General features: G+C 35.5%; 2 protein-coding genes across 5 annotated transcripts in view; one reads left to right on the forward strand and one right to left on the reverse strand.

The window, feature by feature from the left end:
• The window catches only part of JCHAIN (joining chain of multimeric IgA and IgM), a 29,853-nt gene extending 13,984 nt beyond the window's left edge, over positions 1 to 15,869 (reverse strand). For 2 of the 4 annotated variants that reach the window (XM_011360503.2, XM_023530857.1), the window contains exons 1-2: positions 15,576 to 15,869; positions 15,019 to 15,087 (exon numbers count right to left, since the gene is read on the reverse strand). The gene's annotated coding sequence lies outside the window, so the exon portion shown is untranslated. The remainder of the gene's footprint in view (positions 1 to 15,018; positions 15,088 to 15,575) is intronic. The other 2 variants (XM_023530859.1, XM_023530858.1) reach the window with 1 other exon arrangement.
• Positions 15,870 to 16,062: 193 nt separating this feature from the next.
• Positions 16,063 to 17,866, forward strand: UTP3 (UTP3, small subunit processome component). The gene has a single exon (XM_011360504.2). It carries the CDS (start codon positions 16,370 to 16,372, stop codon positions 17,801 to 17,803), a length of 1,434 nt encoding a protein of 477 aa, XP_011358806.1. The 5' UTR covers positions 16,063 to 16,369; the 3' UTR covers positions 17,804 to 17,866.
• Positions 17,867 to 18,438: the final 572 nt, after the last annotated feature.

The raw sequence follows: 18,438 nt of genomic DNA on the forward strand, positions 1-18,438 counted from the left end.
AGATTTATTGTATTTATATTAAATTTCATATTAAATTAAATATTATCTAATATTTTAATGTAATTCTAGAAAACATAAGCAAATCTATAGGGACAGAAAGCAAATCAGTGATTGCCTGGGAATAAGGGACAAAGAGAAAAGGAGGGGAAAAGGATTATAAGGGTATGTGAGGAAATATTGAGAGAGGATAGATATGTTAATTACCTGGATGGTGGTTATGAATTCACAAGTATACATATATGTCAAAATTTATCGAATTGTATGGCTCAAATGTATATAGTTCTTTGAATATCAATTATATCTCAATAATGCTATTAAAAAGTCACAGCTTCAGAATTCAGTATTTAAATATGTTAGGTTTTCTTTGAATATCCTTTATCAAGTTGAGGAACTTCCTTTCTGTTCTTAGTTTGCTGATATTTTTTTTAAATCAGAAATGGATATTTCATTTTTTTCAAATGTTTTTCTCCATCGAGATGACCATATGATTTTCTTTTTTTAGTTGGTTAATATGGTAAATTACATTTGATTTTAAATGCTAAACTAACCTTGCATTCCTAGAACAACCCCACTTAATCATGATGCAATATCCTTTTTATAAATTGACATATTCAACTGCTAAAATTTTGCTTTGAATTCCTACTTTTAGATTCATAAAGGATATGGGTCTGAAATGTTCTTTTCTTATAAAGTCTTTGCCTGTTTTTTTTAATCAGGATAATGGTGGCCCAATCCAATACGTTCAGAAGTATTTCCTCCTCTCCAATTTTCTAGAAGAGTTTCTATAGAATTACTGTTATCTTTAAGTATTTTGGCAGATTTCACCAGTGAAGCCACAGCCCGGAGACTCAAGACTGCAAGCTGAGCAATTGCAGAGGTCTCCTCATTTGTGTTCTGTCTCTCGAGATCACTATCTTTTGTTTCTAATGTCCAATGTCTTAAAAATCATTGTTTCATAAATTTTCTGTCCGTTTTTTTAGTTGTTTCAGGTGGGAGGGTAAATCATGTCTGTTATTCTATCTTGGTTGTCAGAAGCTTGAAATTAAGAGTTTGAGATGTAAGTTTTTAGACTGAACTAGACTTTTTTGGACTTCTTTTTAGAGCAGTTTTAGGTTCACAGCAAATAAGCTAGACATTTGATAATAGAAAACCACCAAAATTATTGAAGCTTCTTAAAACATTGTCAAGGTAAGTCAAAGAAAAAATTAATCATGGTAATTTAGAAGCAATGATGGGGGGGGAAATGGTTTCATGCTTAAAATTCATTAAACTATTCATTGCTCCAAATTCTTCTCCAAAACCAGTCTTCCCCCATGACTCATTGTGCACTCAGCAGTGATCTTTTCAAAAGGAAAATCAGGGCGTATCTGACTTAAAACCTCTACTGACTTCTTGTTACACATAGAAGAAATTAAAACTTAGTATCTTTCTCGATTTCTCACAATTCTTTTCAGTCATCGCTCTCCAGCTACTTCTGTTCAGGGCCTTTGTACTTTCTCATCCCTCTGCATGAACACTTTCCACATTTTTGCATGGCTGGCCCCTTGCCATCATTGCCTCAGATAGACTTTCCCTGGTTATTAATCACCCTAACCAACTGCCACTCACTGTCATATTATCTCATTTTATTTTCCTTCACAGTATTTATCATTGCTTGAAATTCTTATTTAGTTTATTTAGTATCTTTCTCCTCATTGTTAGAATAAAAGCTATTTGAAACAGCATTGTCTTGTTGCTCACATCTGTTTCCAAGAACCAAGCACAGAAATGCCTAAAACATATTGATTGAATAAAGGATGAATGGAGAACGTTTTCACAAGGAGTTGAAAACTGTCTCTAATTTTAAGTCTTTTAACAACATAAGTCTCTTTTTTGGAAAGATTCCATATTATCAGTCACTTTTTAAGTGTATCTCTTTTTTGGCAGCTATATTACACTATTGGCTTATTAAGTACTTATTCAACTAAAATTCCCTTTTTTAAAATATATTTCTATAAAGAAATAATTTCCCCACACTTAATATTATTTAAATAGCTGAGATTTGGGAATGAGATTTAGCACTGATCCCTAAGTCTTATCTTGCTAAACTCAGACCATATTATAACCTATTAGATTCTTTTTGAGTCTAGATTCTGAAATCTAGCACATTAGTTATTTCTCTCAGCTTTACAGCATCTACAAACTTGATATACATATAATCAGAATCCTCATTTAAGTCATTAAGAAAAAAAAGTTCAACGAGATAGTGCTGAAGATAGACTTCTACAGCATACATCTAAAGTCGCTAAGCTAACACAAGTCCATTAATAAGCACATTTTAGAGAGAGTAGTTCGTTAACTCATATAATACCATAGTATCACACAGAAAATCTCTATTTTGTCCATAAGAATAGCATGAATACTTACCGTCAGTTATCAATCTCTTCTTAGCTCCTATCTTTAATAACATATGATTTCTTCCCTTAAAAGTCTTCAATAATATAAAAAGATCCTTGATATTCTGGCATCTTGCCACTTAAATACTTAAAAGAGATGATGGTATTTTTTAAGAACCTTCTTGGCTTTATATCCAAGATGATGTAGCTGAACTTCCTTGATTTTCTTTTTAATGGATTAAATTCTGCATTTAGTGTAACAATTCATTGTTTCCATTTGTCCTTAAACTTTATATGAAAAGGTTTTGGTAATAAATAGTGTTGCCCAAAAGAGCTCCAAAAACACAGCTTCTAAAATATAGTGTCATCAGGAACACAGCCTTTACACCTTCTCCATATATACATCTCTACCTTCTATACCTTTGAGGCATTGGACAATATAAAAATAACTTTTGAATCATACCCAGAAAAATAAACTCAGGGAAGATCCTATTAGCACTGGAGGAAAAATCTTCTGCCAAGAGACGCTAACAGCAAAAATGATCTCCAAGATAAGTGAAGCAAGATAAAGCATTCAGAAGAGGAAAATTATTTATGTGTATATATGCACAATATAATAAAAATATAACGATTACCAGTTTAATTTTAAATATCTAAAAGTCCCAAAACAACCTATAATCACTCAAAGTTCCATGAATCTATTGTAAATAAAGTTGCAAAGATTAAGGGGGGAGTTTTTCTATGACAAAGGGAGCTAAAGCTTGATGTGACTGGCAATCTATTCCTCCCCACAAAGATCCTGGCTAGGTTGACTCTGGGCTTCCCAAAACTCCCTGAGAGCACTCTCTCTCCAATTCTAAAAAAGCAGAAATAATTTATCAAAAATTATCTACAAAAGTTTAAAGATATGCTTATTAATCTTAAAGAGACAAGCTATTACAACTGTATTTGTAATGTTTTCTTAAGTCAACTAGTAGTATATGGATGTTTGTTATATTATCCTTTATAACTTGTATATTCATAATAAATTAAAAACAATTATGAGTCATTATCCAAAAAAAAAGATTATCAATCCAAACAATGCACACCTATCTCTTCCCTTTCAGAATCTTAACCCTGGATCTATTTTGTAGATGAAGAATTAAATAATGGCCCCACATTTTGCATATTGTTATATGCAAAAGATTAGTATTAAGGGCAGAATTACAAATACTAAACTTTATTTCCAAAATTAAATTCTAATTTTTAAAAGCACATATAAATGCATTTTATACAACTGTACTTTTGTGCAAACTATTTTGTGTTCCTTTTTGTCATATATATTTCATATACCAATTTCCAAAAATTGATATAGAAGACATGTTAACCTTTGAAGTAGTTATGTAATATTCCATTATATTTATATACCATTTGTTTGCCATACAGTCTCCACTATTCCATTTGTGGTTAACCCATTTACTATTAAATTAAAAACTATTTTTCAACAAATGTACATTGTAGACCTAATATGTGCCTGATATGTTGTACCCTTGGTTTAAGATAATAGATAACCATGACCAACCAGGCCCTGCCTTTCCAGAGATTATACTCTCATGGGGAAGATAGATAGGAAAAATAAAATAATCATAGTTTGAGATAGATGCAATAAAGGAAAAAAGTAGCATGACAGAGAGCATCTGGGGTAGGATTGAGGTTGTCTATTTTAGAAGACATACTCAGGAAAGGCCTCTCTGAGGAGGTAACATCTAGGCTGAAACAGGAGCAAATGAGAAGGAGCCTGTACTAGTTTTCTATGCCACCATAACAGATTACTACAAATTGAGTGGCTTAGAACAACACAAATGTATTATCTTACAGTTCTATAAGTCATAAGTCCAGGTAGCCTCAGCTAATTCCTCTTCTCTACTTTCACAATGTAGAAATCAAGGTGCCAGCCAGCCTGGCTCTTATCTGGCCCTGGGAGAGAATCTACTTCTAAGCTCATTCGTTATTGGCAGAATTCTGTCCCTTGTGGATTTAGGGTAAAAGTCCCCATTCCTTTACCTGCTATCAGCTGGAGGTTGTTCTCAGCTTCTAAATGCTAACAGCATTCCCTGACTAGTGGCCCCCTTGATCTTCAAAGCTAGCAACACTAAACCAAGTCCTTCTTATGCTTCCAATCTTTCTGACTTCTGCTTTTGCCTCATCTCTCCTGCCTCTCACTAGAGAAAGTTCGGTGCTTTTAGGAGCTCATGTGATTACACTGGGCCCATCCAGATCATCTAGGAGGTGATAATTTTAAGGCCCATACCCTTAATCACATCTCCAAAGCCTCCTTTGGTATGTAGCCACTAACATTCACAGGTGCTAGGGATTAGGGCATGCACATTTTTGGAGGGACATTATTCTGCCTACCACAGAGTCAGAACTGTGCTCCAAGAAGAAAGGAAACAGCAAGTAAAAGGCCAAGATAGGAAAGAACTTGTCCCGCACAGGACAAGCAGCAGGGAGGAAGACCCCCAAGCAGCAGCAGAGAAGGGCAGAACTGCAGGGGATGATACCATGCAACTCTTTATAAGAGCACCTTTTTCCCCATTTGATTTATTATACAATTTTAGAATCTCTTTTGAATTTTAGAATCAATCTTAGTCATTCTAAAGCTAAAGATGGAGCATAGGTCCATTTCACCTCCCACAAAACCAAAAGCCATTATTACTTCTTTCACATCTATACAGAGAAATTTCTAATTGACATTTTTTAACCCTAAACATTTTGGTTCTTGCATGCAGAATTTCTTCAGATATGTATCTGTATCCAATCACAGTGCATGTAAAATTTATATTTAGATATCAGGAGGCAACAGTTAAATTAACAAAGAACTCAGAACATGAAGAAGAATCTTTATCCCAAATTATTTTTAAAGATTAAAAACTTAAGACAAAAACTAAATTCTCTTTTTTTTCCAACAGCTTTCCACATACACTTTTAGTGTAGTCTTTTGTGGTTAAATGTTTGTAAGGAGAATTGCACCTGTGTTGAGGTCTGTTTTTAAATAAACTTGCACCTGCAGGGGCTTTTCATAGAACTGCTATTTGGGATAGTACATGTCAGTCATTTGACCATTATGCAGTGCTCTTTCTTCTCACCACAGTGACCTTCTGGGCAGGTCCTACTTTACAAACAGCCTATTTCTAAAAACTCGTTTGAAAAACAACAGTTTAGATTTCATGATAATTTCCCTAGAGACATAATAATAAACAGTGTCCCCAGGAAACCTCTCAAACAGCAATATGCTCCTTTCAACTCATTAACTCAAGTGGTGTAGTCCCTCACTGCTTTAAGGAAATTCGAATCTATTTTCAGGAGAGGCCTCTGCTCTAATCAAATATGTCTGCTTTCCTTTTCCTGTATATAATTAGCCAATTCCTCTTTCAGAATCTTTTTTCGCTCTGTCATTTTCCATACATTTTTCTTTCCTGCCAACCCTTGACAAAATCCTAAAACCTTTAAAACTAATTCTGGTAACTCTTCCCTGCTAATGTCATCCCATTCTGTTCATCATATTATTCTCTGTTTCTCCATTGCTAATAAATCCATCTTATATCTCTTTATATCATTTTATGTGTTAACATATTACTTTACATTTTTATCACTTTTCTTTATATGTGTATAAATTATCTCTGATTCTAAAGTAATGTTTTCTAGATGTAGAGAGGGGTTCGTAAAGAGCACTAGCAACTGGCAGCCAAAAATAGGTGTGAGGAAACACCGAAAAGGAACTATAAAGATTCAGGAAAATAAGTGAAAAAATCAAAGTTTTCTTATTCTACCTCTTCTAGTCAGTGTTTTTGCATCATATGTAAGTGCCATACTGTTTGTTTTCCATAATAACAAGGAGAAAACATAAAAATCTATGAGAAATATCCAGTCAATTATTTTTAAAATATCTGATACATTCTTTAAAGACAATCACAGTAATTCTTTCATATCTCTTTCAGTTTCAAATAAATGGCTTTAGCCCAAAAGATGTGCAATAATTGATTATGTCCCAAGTAACTTTGCAATATTATAAATATATCTTAGCTTCTCATAATTTACAATACCTAAAACAACATAATACTTCACAGTGTAAGGATAAGTCTTAAGAGACAAATTTACTCCATCTACCATCTTCCTACTGAATAAAGAGCAAAGGCTCTGGAGTCAGATTGTATGGGTTCAAATGGGATTTTAGTAAGTTATTTAACCTCTCTTTTCCTCAATTTCATCTATAAAATGAGCATGGCTATAGTACATACTTCATAGGATTAATAAGAAATAAAAAGTGTTAAGGCCCCTAGAACATGGCTGCAACATATAAACAATTATTTTAGCATCTATTATTATTTTTTCTTTATGTTGAGAACAGATAGCATCTTCTTTCAGAATGACATAAATGCTAAGCTATTACAGTGGGGCAGAATGGTGGCCCATCAAAGAGATTCACATCCTAATTCTCAGAACCTGTGAATGTTACATTACATGGCAAGGGGGAATATAGGTTGCAAATGGAATTATGGCTGCTAATCAGCTGACCTTCAGATAGAGAAATTATCCTGGATTACCCAGGTTGGTCCGTTGTAATAACAAGGGTCCTTATAAGAGAAAGAGGAAGGCAGGAGTGTCAGTGAAAGAGTGAGAGAGAGGTTTGAAGATCATGCACTGCTGCCTTTGAAGTTGAAGGAAAGAGGCATGAGACATGAAATGCAGGCAGCATCTAGAAGCTGGGAAAATCGAGGAAACAGAATCTCCTCTAGAGCCTCCAGAAGGAACAAAGCCGCACTAACACCTTGATTTTAGCCCAATGAGACCATGTCAGACTTCTTACCACAGAACTGTAAGGATAATAAATTTGTATTGTGATAAGCCACCAAGTTTGTGGTAATTTATTATATCACCAATAGAAAATTAATATAGCTATATTTTTGGCTCATAATTTCTTTATATAATTGGGACAACCATGTATTTTTATTTAAAATAATTTTTCTTTAAGACACTGGAATAAAGTTGCTATTATAGCAAATATGTTTTTGTGGTCTGTGACGCTAATGCTGCTTACCTGGCCCTTAATTCAAATGATCATTCATTTATTTATTCTTTCTTTCAACAAATATCTATTAACATCTACACTGTGGCAGGGATACAAGTGAAAGAGACAAATATGACCTCTGATCAATTAGGTTTATAGTCTACTGGGTAATGATGTATACTCAATATATATTTATGATGACGAAATACAATGTGCCTTAGAAGCACAAATGTTGGGGATAGGGAAAGGCAGGGTAAAGGAAAGATTCCCAGAGAAAGTAATGTTCACATTGAGACTGAAAGATGAGTAAAAGTCAGGCAAAAAAGGGACAAATATGGTCTAGGAGAGAATAACATTAGTAATTTAGAGTTGAGAGCAAACATGACTACTTGAGGTAATGCAAGTTCAATATGGCAATGAGTTCAAAAATAATATATTTTATATGTTTCAACATGCCTCCCCTTAAGCACATAGTATAGTGCTGTGTGCTGTGCAAAATTAAAATATTTTACGTGAATATAAATTTGGTGTTATATGATATGGTTGTAGTGATTTTATATGACAATTATAATAATTGATTATTAAATATCTTCATTTAGTTCCTTAGCAACATGAAACAAGTTTCCAATACAATATCAAAATATTACTGATTTATATAAAAGGAAACTCTTAAGTAATGAGTTCAGTGTGATTTTAAATATTGTACAATAGGACATTAATTGTGGTAGTTAGTAATCACAGAGTGAAGTAATACTTTGATATGGCAATCAGTGTAGACAAAAATAAGCTGAAAGAAAACAATTTATAGTGAATAAACAATTTTATCAAAATCACAGAAGCAAAAACAAAACAAAATCAAAAACAACAGAATACATTTGCCCAAAATTAACCAATGAAGGAACAGTGTCAATCTCTAAATGACATCCTCTAACTATACTTTATGATTATTTGCCTATAGACACCTACTACATTCATGCTTTCCCAGATTCCAAAACAAAACTGGAGAGATTCAATGTGGCTGATGTCTCCTGAGTCTCCTATTTTTCTGCGATTATATTGGTTGAAATTGATGCCATCTCTCTCAGTAATTTTAGTCTATAAATCTGAATAGCCAATTTTTTTCAATATCCATTGACGCATATCTCTGTGTTCTACAAGGTTTTCATCAGTGATAAACTATCGACTAGGAAACAGTATAACAAAACGGCTCAGAAAACTAACTTCAGAATGAGACAGATTGGGTTTAACCACCAGCTATATAATCTTGAGAAAATTATTTCACAGCTGTGAAAAGAGGAATAATAATGGTACCCTTCTTATAAATATACTGTGAGAATAAAATAATACTTAAAATACCTAGCACAGTGCCTCATACATACTAAGTATCTCTCAAAATAATCAATGATATTCGCAATAGCAAGCGGAGAAAACCCTGACAAGTATTAAAACTTTTGGACATGATAAAAATGTGAGTTGAGCACACATGGAGGCTTTATTCAGATGTATTTTTTGTTGGTAGTGGTGATAATTTTTCATGGATTAGTTTCACAAGGTAAATTTAAAAGTCTTAAACTTGAATAGGTTTAAATTAGACATTTCATTACATATAGCTCATTTATTAATCCAAAGCTTTTAAATTTGACACTTGATAGTCCTATAACTATAATGGCAGGCATACATCTGCTAGTCTATTAGTTTATGTGTGCTAGCTACAATCTAAAACCTTATTTTTTTAGGTAAATATCTAATATAGTCCCATGTTTTACTGAATGTGGAAGACCCCGAAATCTTTCTCTAGTTTGGATATTTCTCCCAAGCTCAGACACATATATCCTACTGTCTAGAAGATATTAGACACTTGAACCTTTCCACAGATAACTCAAATGCAGCATGTCCAAACTTATTTTCCCATTCCTTGCACCCTGGGAACCTCTTTCCTTTTGAGTTTTCTATCTTAGTAGAGGGTACCATCATGTACTCAGTTGTCCAAGAAAACCTGGGAGTCACTGTAACTCCTCATCCCTCATACTTAATCAGATACTAAGTCCTATAACACCATCTCTTAAATAGCTCTTAATCTGTCTACTTTTTTTTTTTTTTTAATCTACTTAGGACCCTAGTTTAGACACTAAAACTCATCACCTAGCTAACTGTAACAGCCTCACACTAACTTCCTACCTGTAATTGTACTTACTTTCCATAATTCTCTAATCTTGCCCTGTTTAAAACCCTCCAATGGGTCACCATTGCTCTTAGCATAAAGTCTAAGTTCTCTCTTAATACCAAAAATAGATACAAATCAATGCCACATTTACAAGAAGCTTATTAAATTCTTAGCTGTTTTTCTAATTTTTAATACCTTTTTGAAATTTAACAAAACTCAATTTAACTCTCATTTGATTAGCTATTTATCAGTACTTACTAGGTATAAGTAATTGTATTAGATGCTGTTAAGTGTTACAAGATAAATGGTGATATACTGACAGAAAAGGTAAGTGTATAAATACCTGTAGTTTTAATACAGTATAGAAAATATTTTAAAATTCTAACATAAGAAGAGTTAAAGGCTATTAGATGCTAGTGGAAGGAAGCAAATCAGACAATATAGCCTAAAGAAGGTATTTTAGATGGGCTTTGAAGGCCATCTATGAACAGAGATGGAGGGGAGGGTCTAAGCAAAGGCCAAGAGAAAGAAATCTCAGAAAGAGAAGAACAAGGAGTATTGTAGTTTAGCTAAAATATAGAATTCCTCAAGGAAAATAGTAGGAAAGCAGCTGGAAAAATAAGTTGGGGCCAGATAAAAGCAGACCCATAATATTAGGCTAAGAGCTAAGGACTTTATGCTGTAGAGAATGAGGAGTAAGTAACTAAAACAAAAAAATGTACGTGCATTGTGTTTCAAAAGACCTTCACTTTCAAAGCTAAAATTACCATTGAATCAATAGTTAATATATAAATAATTGTACCTGTAAGGTTCCTCATACTAGAAAAAATAAAAAACAATTAAAATAATGTTACAAAAATAATTGCACAGTATTTCATTGGATTAGAGTTTGAAAGGGCAATAAGCGTCAAAATTTCATTAAATTCTTCATTTTGTAATTAAAGCTACCAAACCAAGTCATTTTTAATTAAAAACTTAGAAGCGTTCATATATTTTTCGAATATTTCAGTAGAAGTTCTATTTTTTACTTCCAAGTCATTTTTAGGATTTTTGAATCTTTAAATACATATAGACCTTAGTTGCAAAAAGAAGACCTTAGTTGCAAAAAGAAGACCTTAGTTGCAAAAAGAATCTAAAACCTACTGGTTTCAGAGTAAGTGGTTTCCAACAGAAATAAAAACAGATGGCAACTATACTTCATCTCTTCCATTTTCTTTCTTACACCTAAAAATAATCCTTCTTTTTTTGCACCCGAAAATAGTTCAAGGAGTTTCTGTGATTATATTAAACTATCTAAATAAGTCGATAGCAATTAACACCAAGAATACATTTTCTCATTATTACTCTCCTATCAAATTATTTTTTACTGCTACTACTTCTCTGTGCATTAAAAAAAAAAAAAAGGCTACTTCTTAGATAACTTCAGTCATCAAAACATAGTCTGCAATGCTAGGGTAAAAAGTAAGTACACACTTAACTATTAACTTAAGTTCACAAAAGCCATATATTAAATTTTTCATCTTTTAAATGTTACTTCACTTTCAAATTTTAAAAAACTGTGTTAATGGCTAAAGAAACATAAAAGACACTGCAATTCATTGTTAAAGGCTACTATTTTGATATGCTGACACTGACCTAGATTCTAGGATTTAAAAAATGACTACTTGGATCCAGACTTAACAGGGCTCATAGACTTAGTAGAAAGATAGCAGTAAATATAGAGATATGTATGAAACATGGGAATGCAAAAGAGGAAGTTCTTCACCCTGTCTGAAGAGGCCAGGAAAGGCTTTTAAGGTGACTTTTAAAATTAGTCTTAAACAATGAATAAGAATTCTCTAGAAGGCAGAAACATGTGCAAAAGAAATGATGCAAGAAAGAGCACAGCCAGCACAAGATTCATGAGGAACCCTGTAGATATAATAATTTATATATTAACTATTGGTTCAATGATAATTATAGCTTGGATAGTGAAGGTCTTCTGAAACACAGTTCACATAATTTTTTAGCCACTCCTCATTCTCTACAAAATAAAGGCTTCCGATCTTATGGAGGTATATATATAGATAGATATACATACACACATACATACAGAGAGAGAGAGGGACGGTGGGAGGGAGAGAAAGAAAGAGAGAGCGAGAGAGAGCGAGTGAGCGAGAGGGAGGAGATGTGAAGTTAAAGTAAAGATGTGAAGTTAAAGATGTAGGCAAGAGTCAGGTTATAAGGAATGTGAACTTGATCCTATAGATGCTGAGAAGCTTTTAAAGAACTTTAAGTTAGGGACCTATATGGTCGTTTTTTGTTTTTGTCTGCTTATTTGTTTTGTAATTGAACCTCAGATGCAAACAGTTAATAATACTCCTCAGTTCTGGGCACATTCTTGTTATTGGTCCACGGCAGGTTCCTCTCCTACTCCTTCTCATCTCCAAGCCTCATCCCATTCTTTTTGCCCCTCCATAAGCAATTACTTATTTTGTATTTAATGGACACTATTTTGTTTGCATATGTTCTTACAAAAAGGTGTATTATTGTATTTATGAGTGGTATTATATTACATTTTTTATTTTTTTAGTTTTTTTATTATTTTTTATTTTTTTCCCTAAGCACATTGTTTTTAAGAACCATCCATATTGCCCTGAGTATATAATGTACTGTTTCCAATTACTGTGTCATTACGATGACCATATAATTTATCATCTAAATCATTTAAAGAGTAATTACACTGGAATAAAAGGTTAATAAGGGCTATACCAAGCAAACCAAGATGTATGGTCACTATATGCTCCTAAATTCTATGCTGTTCATCCGTGACATTTTATTGATCTACTCTTCCAGGAACGAGCATCGGGTTATCTCCAACTCTCTGTCAATAGTGGCTTTTCAACAGCTTCATACGGGTACCATTATGGACCTGTGTGAGAATTTCTTTGTTAACCAAAAAGATGTCTGTCATGATTTATAAATTTCTGATATAGGTAATTATGAGAACACTGAAAATATGAGCAAAGAGACAAAGGAGGAAATTGCAAAGCAGTTTGGAGAATAAAGAGTGGTAGAGCACTTACAATGGGAGGGGGACAATGAAGGGTATGGCTGGAAAGGTTGCTTCGAGACAAATCTGGGAGGGCCGTGTATGTTGTGAACTTTATCTTAATTGTAATTGAGAATCATTGAAAGCTTATGAACGAGCTGTGGGATGATGGAAATTATTCTCTAGTAAGATATATCTGATGATACTGAATCAAATGTACAGCAGAGACTGGAAATGAGAAGACCTAGTAAGGGAATATTTCATAGCCAGTACAGTACAGTAGTTAGTAGTTAGTACAGTGGATTCCGAAGCCAGACTGTTTGGGTTCAAAACTAGTTCTACCATTTCCTAGCCTTAAATAAGAGATTACTATAGTATCTTCCTCAAAGGGTTGAGTGTCAAGAGCTTATAACAGTACCTGCACATAATGACTGCTCCCAATGTTAGCTATTATTATTATTGCTACAACAGTTCAAAAAGAAGTGAGATCGATTTAAGCTAATCTGATTGTAGAATACCTTCAAGACCCAGAACTCATGCCCTGAAGAAAGTATCCTAATATCACTTAGTGTGTCATTCACAAACCCCTACCTTCCACAGTCAGAAAATTCCATATACGGCTTAGGCAAAAGGATATTCTTTTTCTAAAAAAAACTATTGGCCCTCATTATGTGTAGCTTGCTAACTCCTAAACCTGGTATAACAATAATGTAATAAGGATTCAAGTTGATGACAAATTATGGTTGCCACAAATATAACAGTTAAATATCAAATGTTATTTAATATTTGTTCATTTTCTCTGGGGACTCAGTGTTTTTCTTTTTAATTGGCATAGGTTTATGATATAATAGTTATTAATCTGTCTTTGCAGCAATACAAAATTTTAAGGAAAAAACTCATCTAAGTGGTATATAATGATAAGATTAGACTATGGAAGATTAGTCTATGAGAGCTGCTGGAATTAAAAAATAGGCTTCAACTGTTCTTTATCAAAAATCTGAGAACATTAGAATACAACACTCTGAATATGCACTGGATAGTGCCACTCTAAATAGTTAATGTAATATGTAGTATAAACTAAGTAATATTAGAGCAATGTGATCATTACCATTAAAAACATCCAAAATATTTTTCTAACTTCTCTATAATAATATATACATTTTGGTCCTGAAGTATGAATTATTTTTTATTTTCAATAAAAATAAACGGAAAAATTGGGACTGTTTTATGTGTCTAAATAAAACTTAATATTTAGACATAATGAAAATTCAATACTACATATAAAGCAAGGATCTAATTACAGTTCCAGCATAAATGCACCATTATTTAAGCACTGTTTCTAGAAAAACAATCCAGAGGTGATCTCTCATCCCTCTAATCTCATACAGTAGGTTTATATCACATACTACCTTGTATTTTAGTAATCTGTACACATCTTGTCTTCCTGATTATAAGCTCTTTGAGGGAAGATACAGGCTAATTCACCTTTGTATCTACTACACCATGTAGCATTCTGCTACAGTTAGAAAGTAGTTAATATTTGTTGAATGGCAAAATCTATTCACATTTACATTCAAAAACAAATTGTGCTAAAATTAAAATTCAGAATATAAGATTTTTACCCATATCTTTTTTCTTAAAATTGTTTTCTAATATTGTAAAGGTTTTCAAATGCATAAGGTAACTTTTAACACTTTGAAAATGTTTAGTTAGAAATAGTATTTCTAAAAATTTGTATTATTTTTCTTAACCTAATGACACTTATACTTTCTGCAAAAATATTTGTCATCATTAATTTTAGCAACATATCAAAAGTTCAGCTTCCGACAACCTACATTTGAAGGTATCATAGTAATACTAATTCTGAACCTACCATATGTAATGCCTTGAAAACTTAAATCTTTAACTTTTCTAAGGTTATATATAAGGCAGTCTTTTCATAATTCTAGCTCTAGTAGTACTTACAAAGACAAGTTTGACTAATTCTTCCCTTATTACCATCCTTTTCCTCAAACACTTTAATCTGTCCTCTTGATTTCTTTCATCCACCCAGCAAAACTTATCCACTGGAAAAGATCTGAAACTCATTCACACTGAAAAAGCAAAGGACTGGTAACAACTGACTGTGAAAGTCTGGTATGGGTGCCCTGTGCCTGGTTTCTATGCCAGATTTACTAATGAAGTCTTCCCAGGTCTGTTTCCACATGTGTAAAATAAAAGTATGGCGCTGGAATTAATGATTCCTAAAATCCATTCCAGCTCAGGTTATCTCCCTTAGGGATGGATGTTTGCAGCCTTATCCATCATTCATTCGCTCTCTTTTATGTAGCACCTGAGACGGACGGATAATCAAATACTGTAATTTCAATACTTATTCATTGAACAAATCTTGAACACTTACTCTGTGCCAGAAACTGCACTGGGTGCTTGCAATATCAGTGTTTGTAGAGGTCTACTAGGTGCTACAGAACTGAAGAAAAGACAAGGGAGTTAAAGATATCAAATAAGTGATGCGTAAATTGTCTTTTCAATACCGTAGAAGTTTCCCAAGGTGGGGAGAGTACTAAATTCTAAGGAGGATGGCATCGATTAAAAAAAAAAAGAAAAAGAAAAACGATATAAAAGGTATGTTGGGTGTTTTCCGCAGATGAAATCTGGGTAATACAAGACAAATGTTCAGTTATAATTTGGCATGTTTTGCATGGTTACTTCATTAACGCTTGTCTCCCGCTAGACCACAAGTCCCACGAGTGCAGGTCTGCTTTTGCCCGCCATTGTTCTCCCAGAGTTTATCAAGCTGCCTGTGCTCAAATGTTGAAAAACAAATTTTTAAGGGTACACCCCTGAGTTAAAATGTGGCATTTCCAAAGTATCTTGAAGAATGAACCTTCTCTACTAAAACGAAGACAAATCGCGGTGCCCTCTGCGGGCAATTTGAGTTTCTTGGAAAAGTCAGACCTTAGAGTGGGGCTCTGTCTTCCCACTGTCACCTCTCGGAGACAGAAAGTCCCGCCGAACCGCCGAGGGCAGGCAGCTAGAAACCTGCGGCCACACCCGCCCCGAGGCCCGAGCTGCGCTGTCGCCGCACCCCGACACCAGGATTCTCTAGTCCAAAGGCACCCGTGGCGCCCTGGGCGTTGCGAAGAAAAAAAAAAAAAAAAACCTAATTAACTTCCACACACAGGCGCAGAAGAGAAAACTATTCCAGGAAACACAGAAACCTTCCACACCAGCGAACGGTTCACGGTCGGAAAGGCCTGGTACATGCGCAGTACAGCTCACTGCACAGACCCGCGGTCTCTCCTAGGCACAGAGGCAGAGCGCCCTCTACTGGTCCCCGGAGACTTAGCCTCGCTGTTCCGTCAAGATACCGCTCAGGCTCGCGAGACTAAGAACGGAAGTCTCTCCGAAAGACGCGACGGAACTTACCTTCCGACCTTATTGTTCCCACACGGAAGGATTTTAATTTACCGGAATCGATCGGCGTTAAAGGACAAAGCGAAAAGGAGGTGCTCTTAATGTGAGTAAGCCTGCGGGGCCGAGCGGAAGTCTTGGTTCACACGCCGCGGAGAGCATCCTGGGGGCCGGAAGGAGGTAGAAGCTCCTGCAGGCGACCGGAGCGCCGGCAAACTCGTCTGGTACGGGAGCGCGTGGCTGTTTCAAGAGGCGCGTTGCTGAAGCGCGTGGCTCTCGCGCGGAGGACAGAGGTGGCCGAAAGCCCGACCTTGGTGTAGAACCGGAGACTGTGAGCTATGGTGGGGAGATCCCGGAGGCGCGGAGCGGCCAAGTGGGCAGCTGTGCGAGCCAAGGCAGGTCGCGGCCCAGCGGACGAAAAGGAAGACGATTTAGAATTGCCACCCTCACCAAGGGACTCCAGCTACTACCAGGATAAGGTAGATGATTTCCATGAGGCCCAGTCTCGAGCTGCCTTGGCTAAAGGCTGGAGCGAAATAGAGAGTGGGGATGAGGAGGCGGATGGCGATGATGAGGAGGAAGAGGTGCTAGCCCTAGATATTGCTGAGGAGGACGATGAAGATGGAGTGAGTGCGGGGGATGAGGACGACGAGGACGATGATGGCAGCTCCGTGCAGAGTGAGACCGAGGCCTCTGTGGATCCCAGTTTGTCGTGGGGTCAGAGGAAAAAACTTTACTATGACACGGACTATGGTTCCAAGTCCCGAAGCCGGCAGAGTCAACAAGAAGTAGAGGATGAGGAAAAAGAGGAGGAGGAGGAGGCACAGCTCATTCAGCGGCGCCTAGCCCAAGCACTGCAAGAGGATGATTTTGGGGTCACCTGGGTGGAGGCCTTTGCAAAATCGGTGCCTCGGGTAGATGAGGCTGAGACACGAGTCGTGAAGGATTTGGCGAAAGTTTCCGTGAAAGAGAAACTAAAGATGCTGAAGAAGGAATCACCAGAGCTCTTGGAGCTGATAGAAGACCTGAAAGTTAAGTTGACAGAGGTGAAGGATGAGCTGGAGCCATTGTTACAGTTGGTGGAGCAAGGGATCATTCCACCTGGAAAAGGAAGCCAATACCTGAGGACCAAGTACAACCTCTATTTGAACTACTGCTCCAACATCAGTTTTTATTTGATCCTGAAAGCTAGGAGAGTCCCTGCACACGGACATCCTGTCATAGAAAGGCTCCTTACCTACCGAACTTTGATTAACAAACTGTCAGTTGTGGATCAGAAGCTGTCCTCTGAAATTCGTCACCTACTCACACTTAAGGATGATGCTGGAAAGAAAGAACTGAATCTAAAAGCAAAATCCACCAAGGTCAAACCAAAATCTGTTTCCGAGACTGTTGCTGCTGCTGCCGCCTCTGCTGTTACAGATCTTTCTGATGATTCTGATTTTGAAGAAGCTGCACTGAAATACTATAAAGAAATAGAAGACGGGCAAAAGTTGAAAAGAAAGAAAGAAGAAAATAGTACTGAAGAACAAGCTCTTGAAGATCAAAATGCAAAGAGAGGCATTACCTATCAGATTGCTAAAAACAGAGGACTTACACCAAGGAGAAAGAAGATTGATCGCAATCCTAGAGTGAAACACCGGGAGAAGTTCAGAAGAGCCAAAATTCGTAGAAGAGGCCAGGTTCGTGAAGTTCGTAGAGAAGAGCAACGTTATAGTGGTGAACTATCTGGTATTCGTGCAGGGGTTAAAAAGAGCATTAAGCTTAAGTAAAGTTTTTGCTTTTAAGTTTTTTGGCCATTTTAGATCAATAAATTTGAATTTTTAACTGGTGAAGTTATTGTACTAATATATAATACCTAACCCTTAAGTTTTAAAAATTTCAGTCAACAGGGAAATTCGTTTGCATTATTGCTCAGTTTATCCTTCAGTTTCTATTAGGGTCATACTAAGAACTGTGGGAACAATATGCAGGTGCGTGAAAAAAAGTTCTCTGATATTCTGTCAGGTAGTAGCCTAGGAAAATTTCACATCTAGTTGTGGAACAACAGTCAAACTTAGAACAGCCTTATAATTCTTTATGTAAAGTGAAGAGAATCCACATTTGGCAATCATCTTGTTTGTAAGATAGCCTATAAAATAGTTCTGACATTATTTCATTTACCTAAGTATAGTTCTTGAGCAGGATACTTGTTAATAAATAGGTTTAATGTTAGCTTACGGATTTTGTACATTATATGTAGCAAAAGCTTAGAAATGAATAGGAACTTTGGTTAAAAGTGGAAAGATGTGCCTTAATTGCATTAATTTTGAATATTTTTTAATGGTCCTTAATGTGGTAAGGTAAAAATACCATTTTCTCTACTGGTGACTTGCAGCTGTTGCTATTATACACTTCACTTGGTAAA

The sequence above is a fragment of the Pteropus vampyrus genome, unplaced genomic scaffold (genome assembly GCF_000151845.1).
Source record: "Pteropus vampyrus isolate Shadow unplaced genomic scaffold, Pvam_2.0 Scaffold56, whole genome shotgun sequence".
In the NCBI taxonomy this organism is placed as follows: domain Eukaryota; kingdom Metazoa; phylum Chordata; class Mammalia; order Chiroptera; family Pteropodidae; genus Pteropus; species Pteropus vampyrus.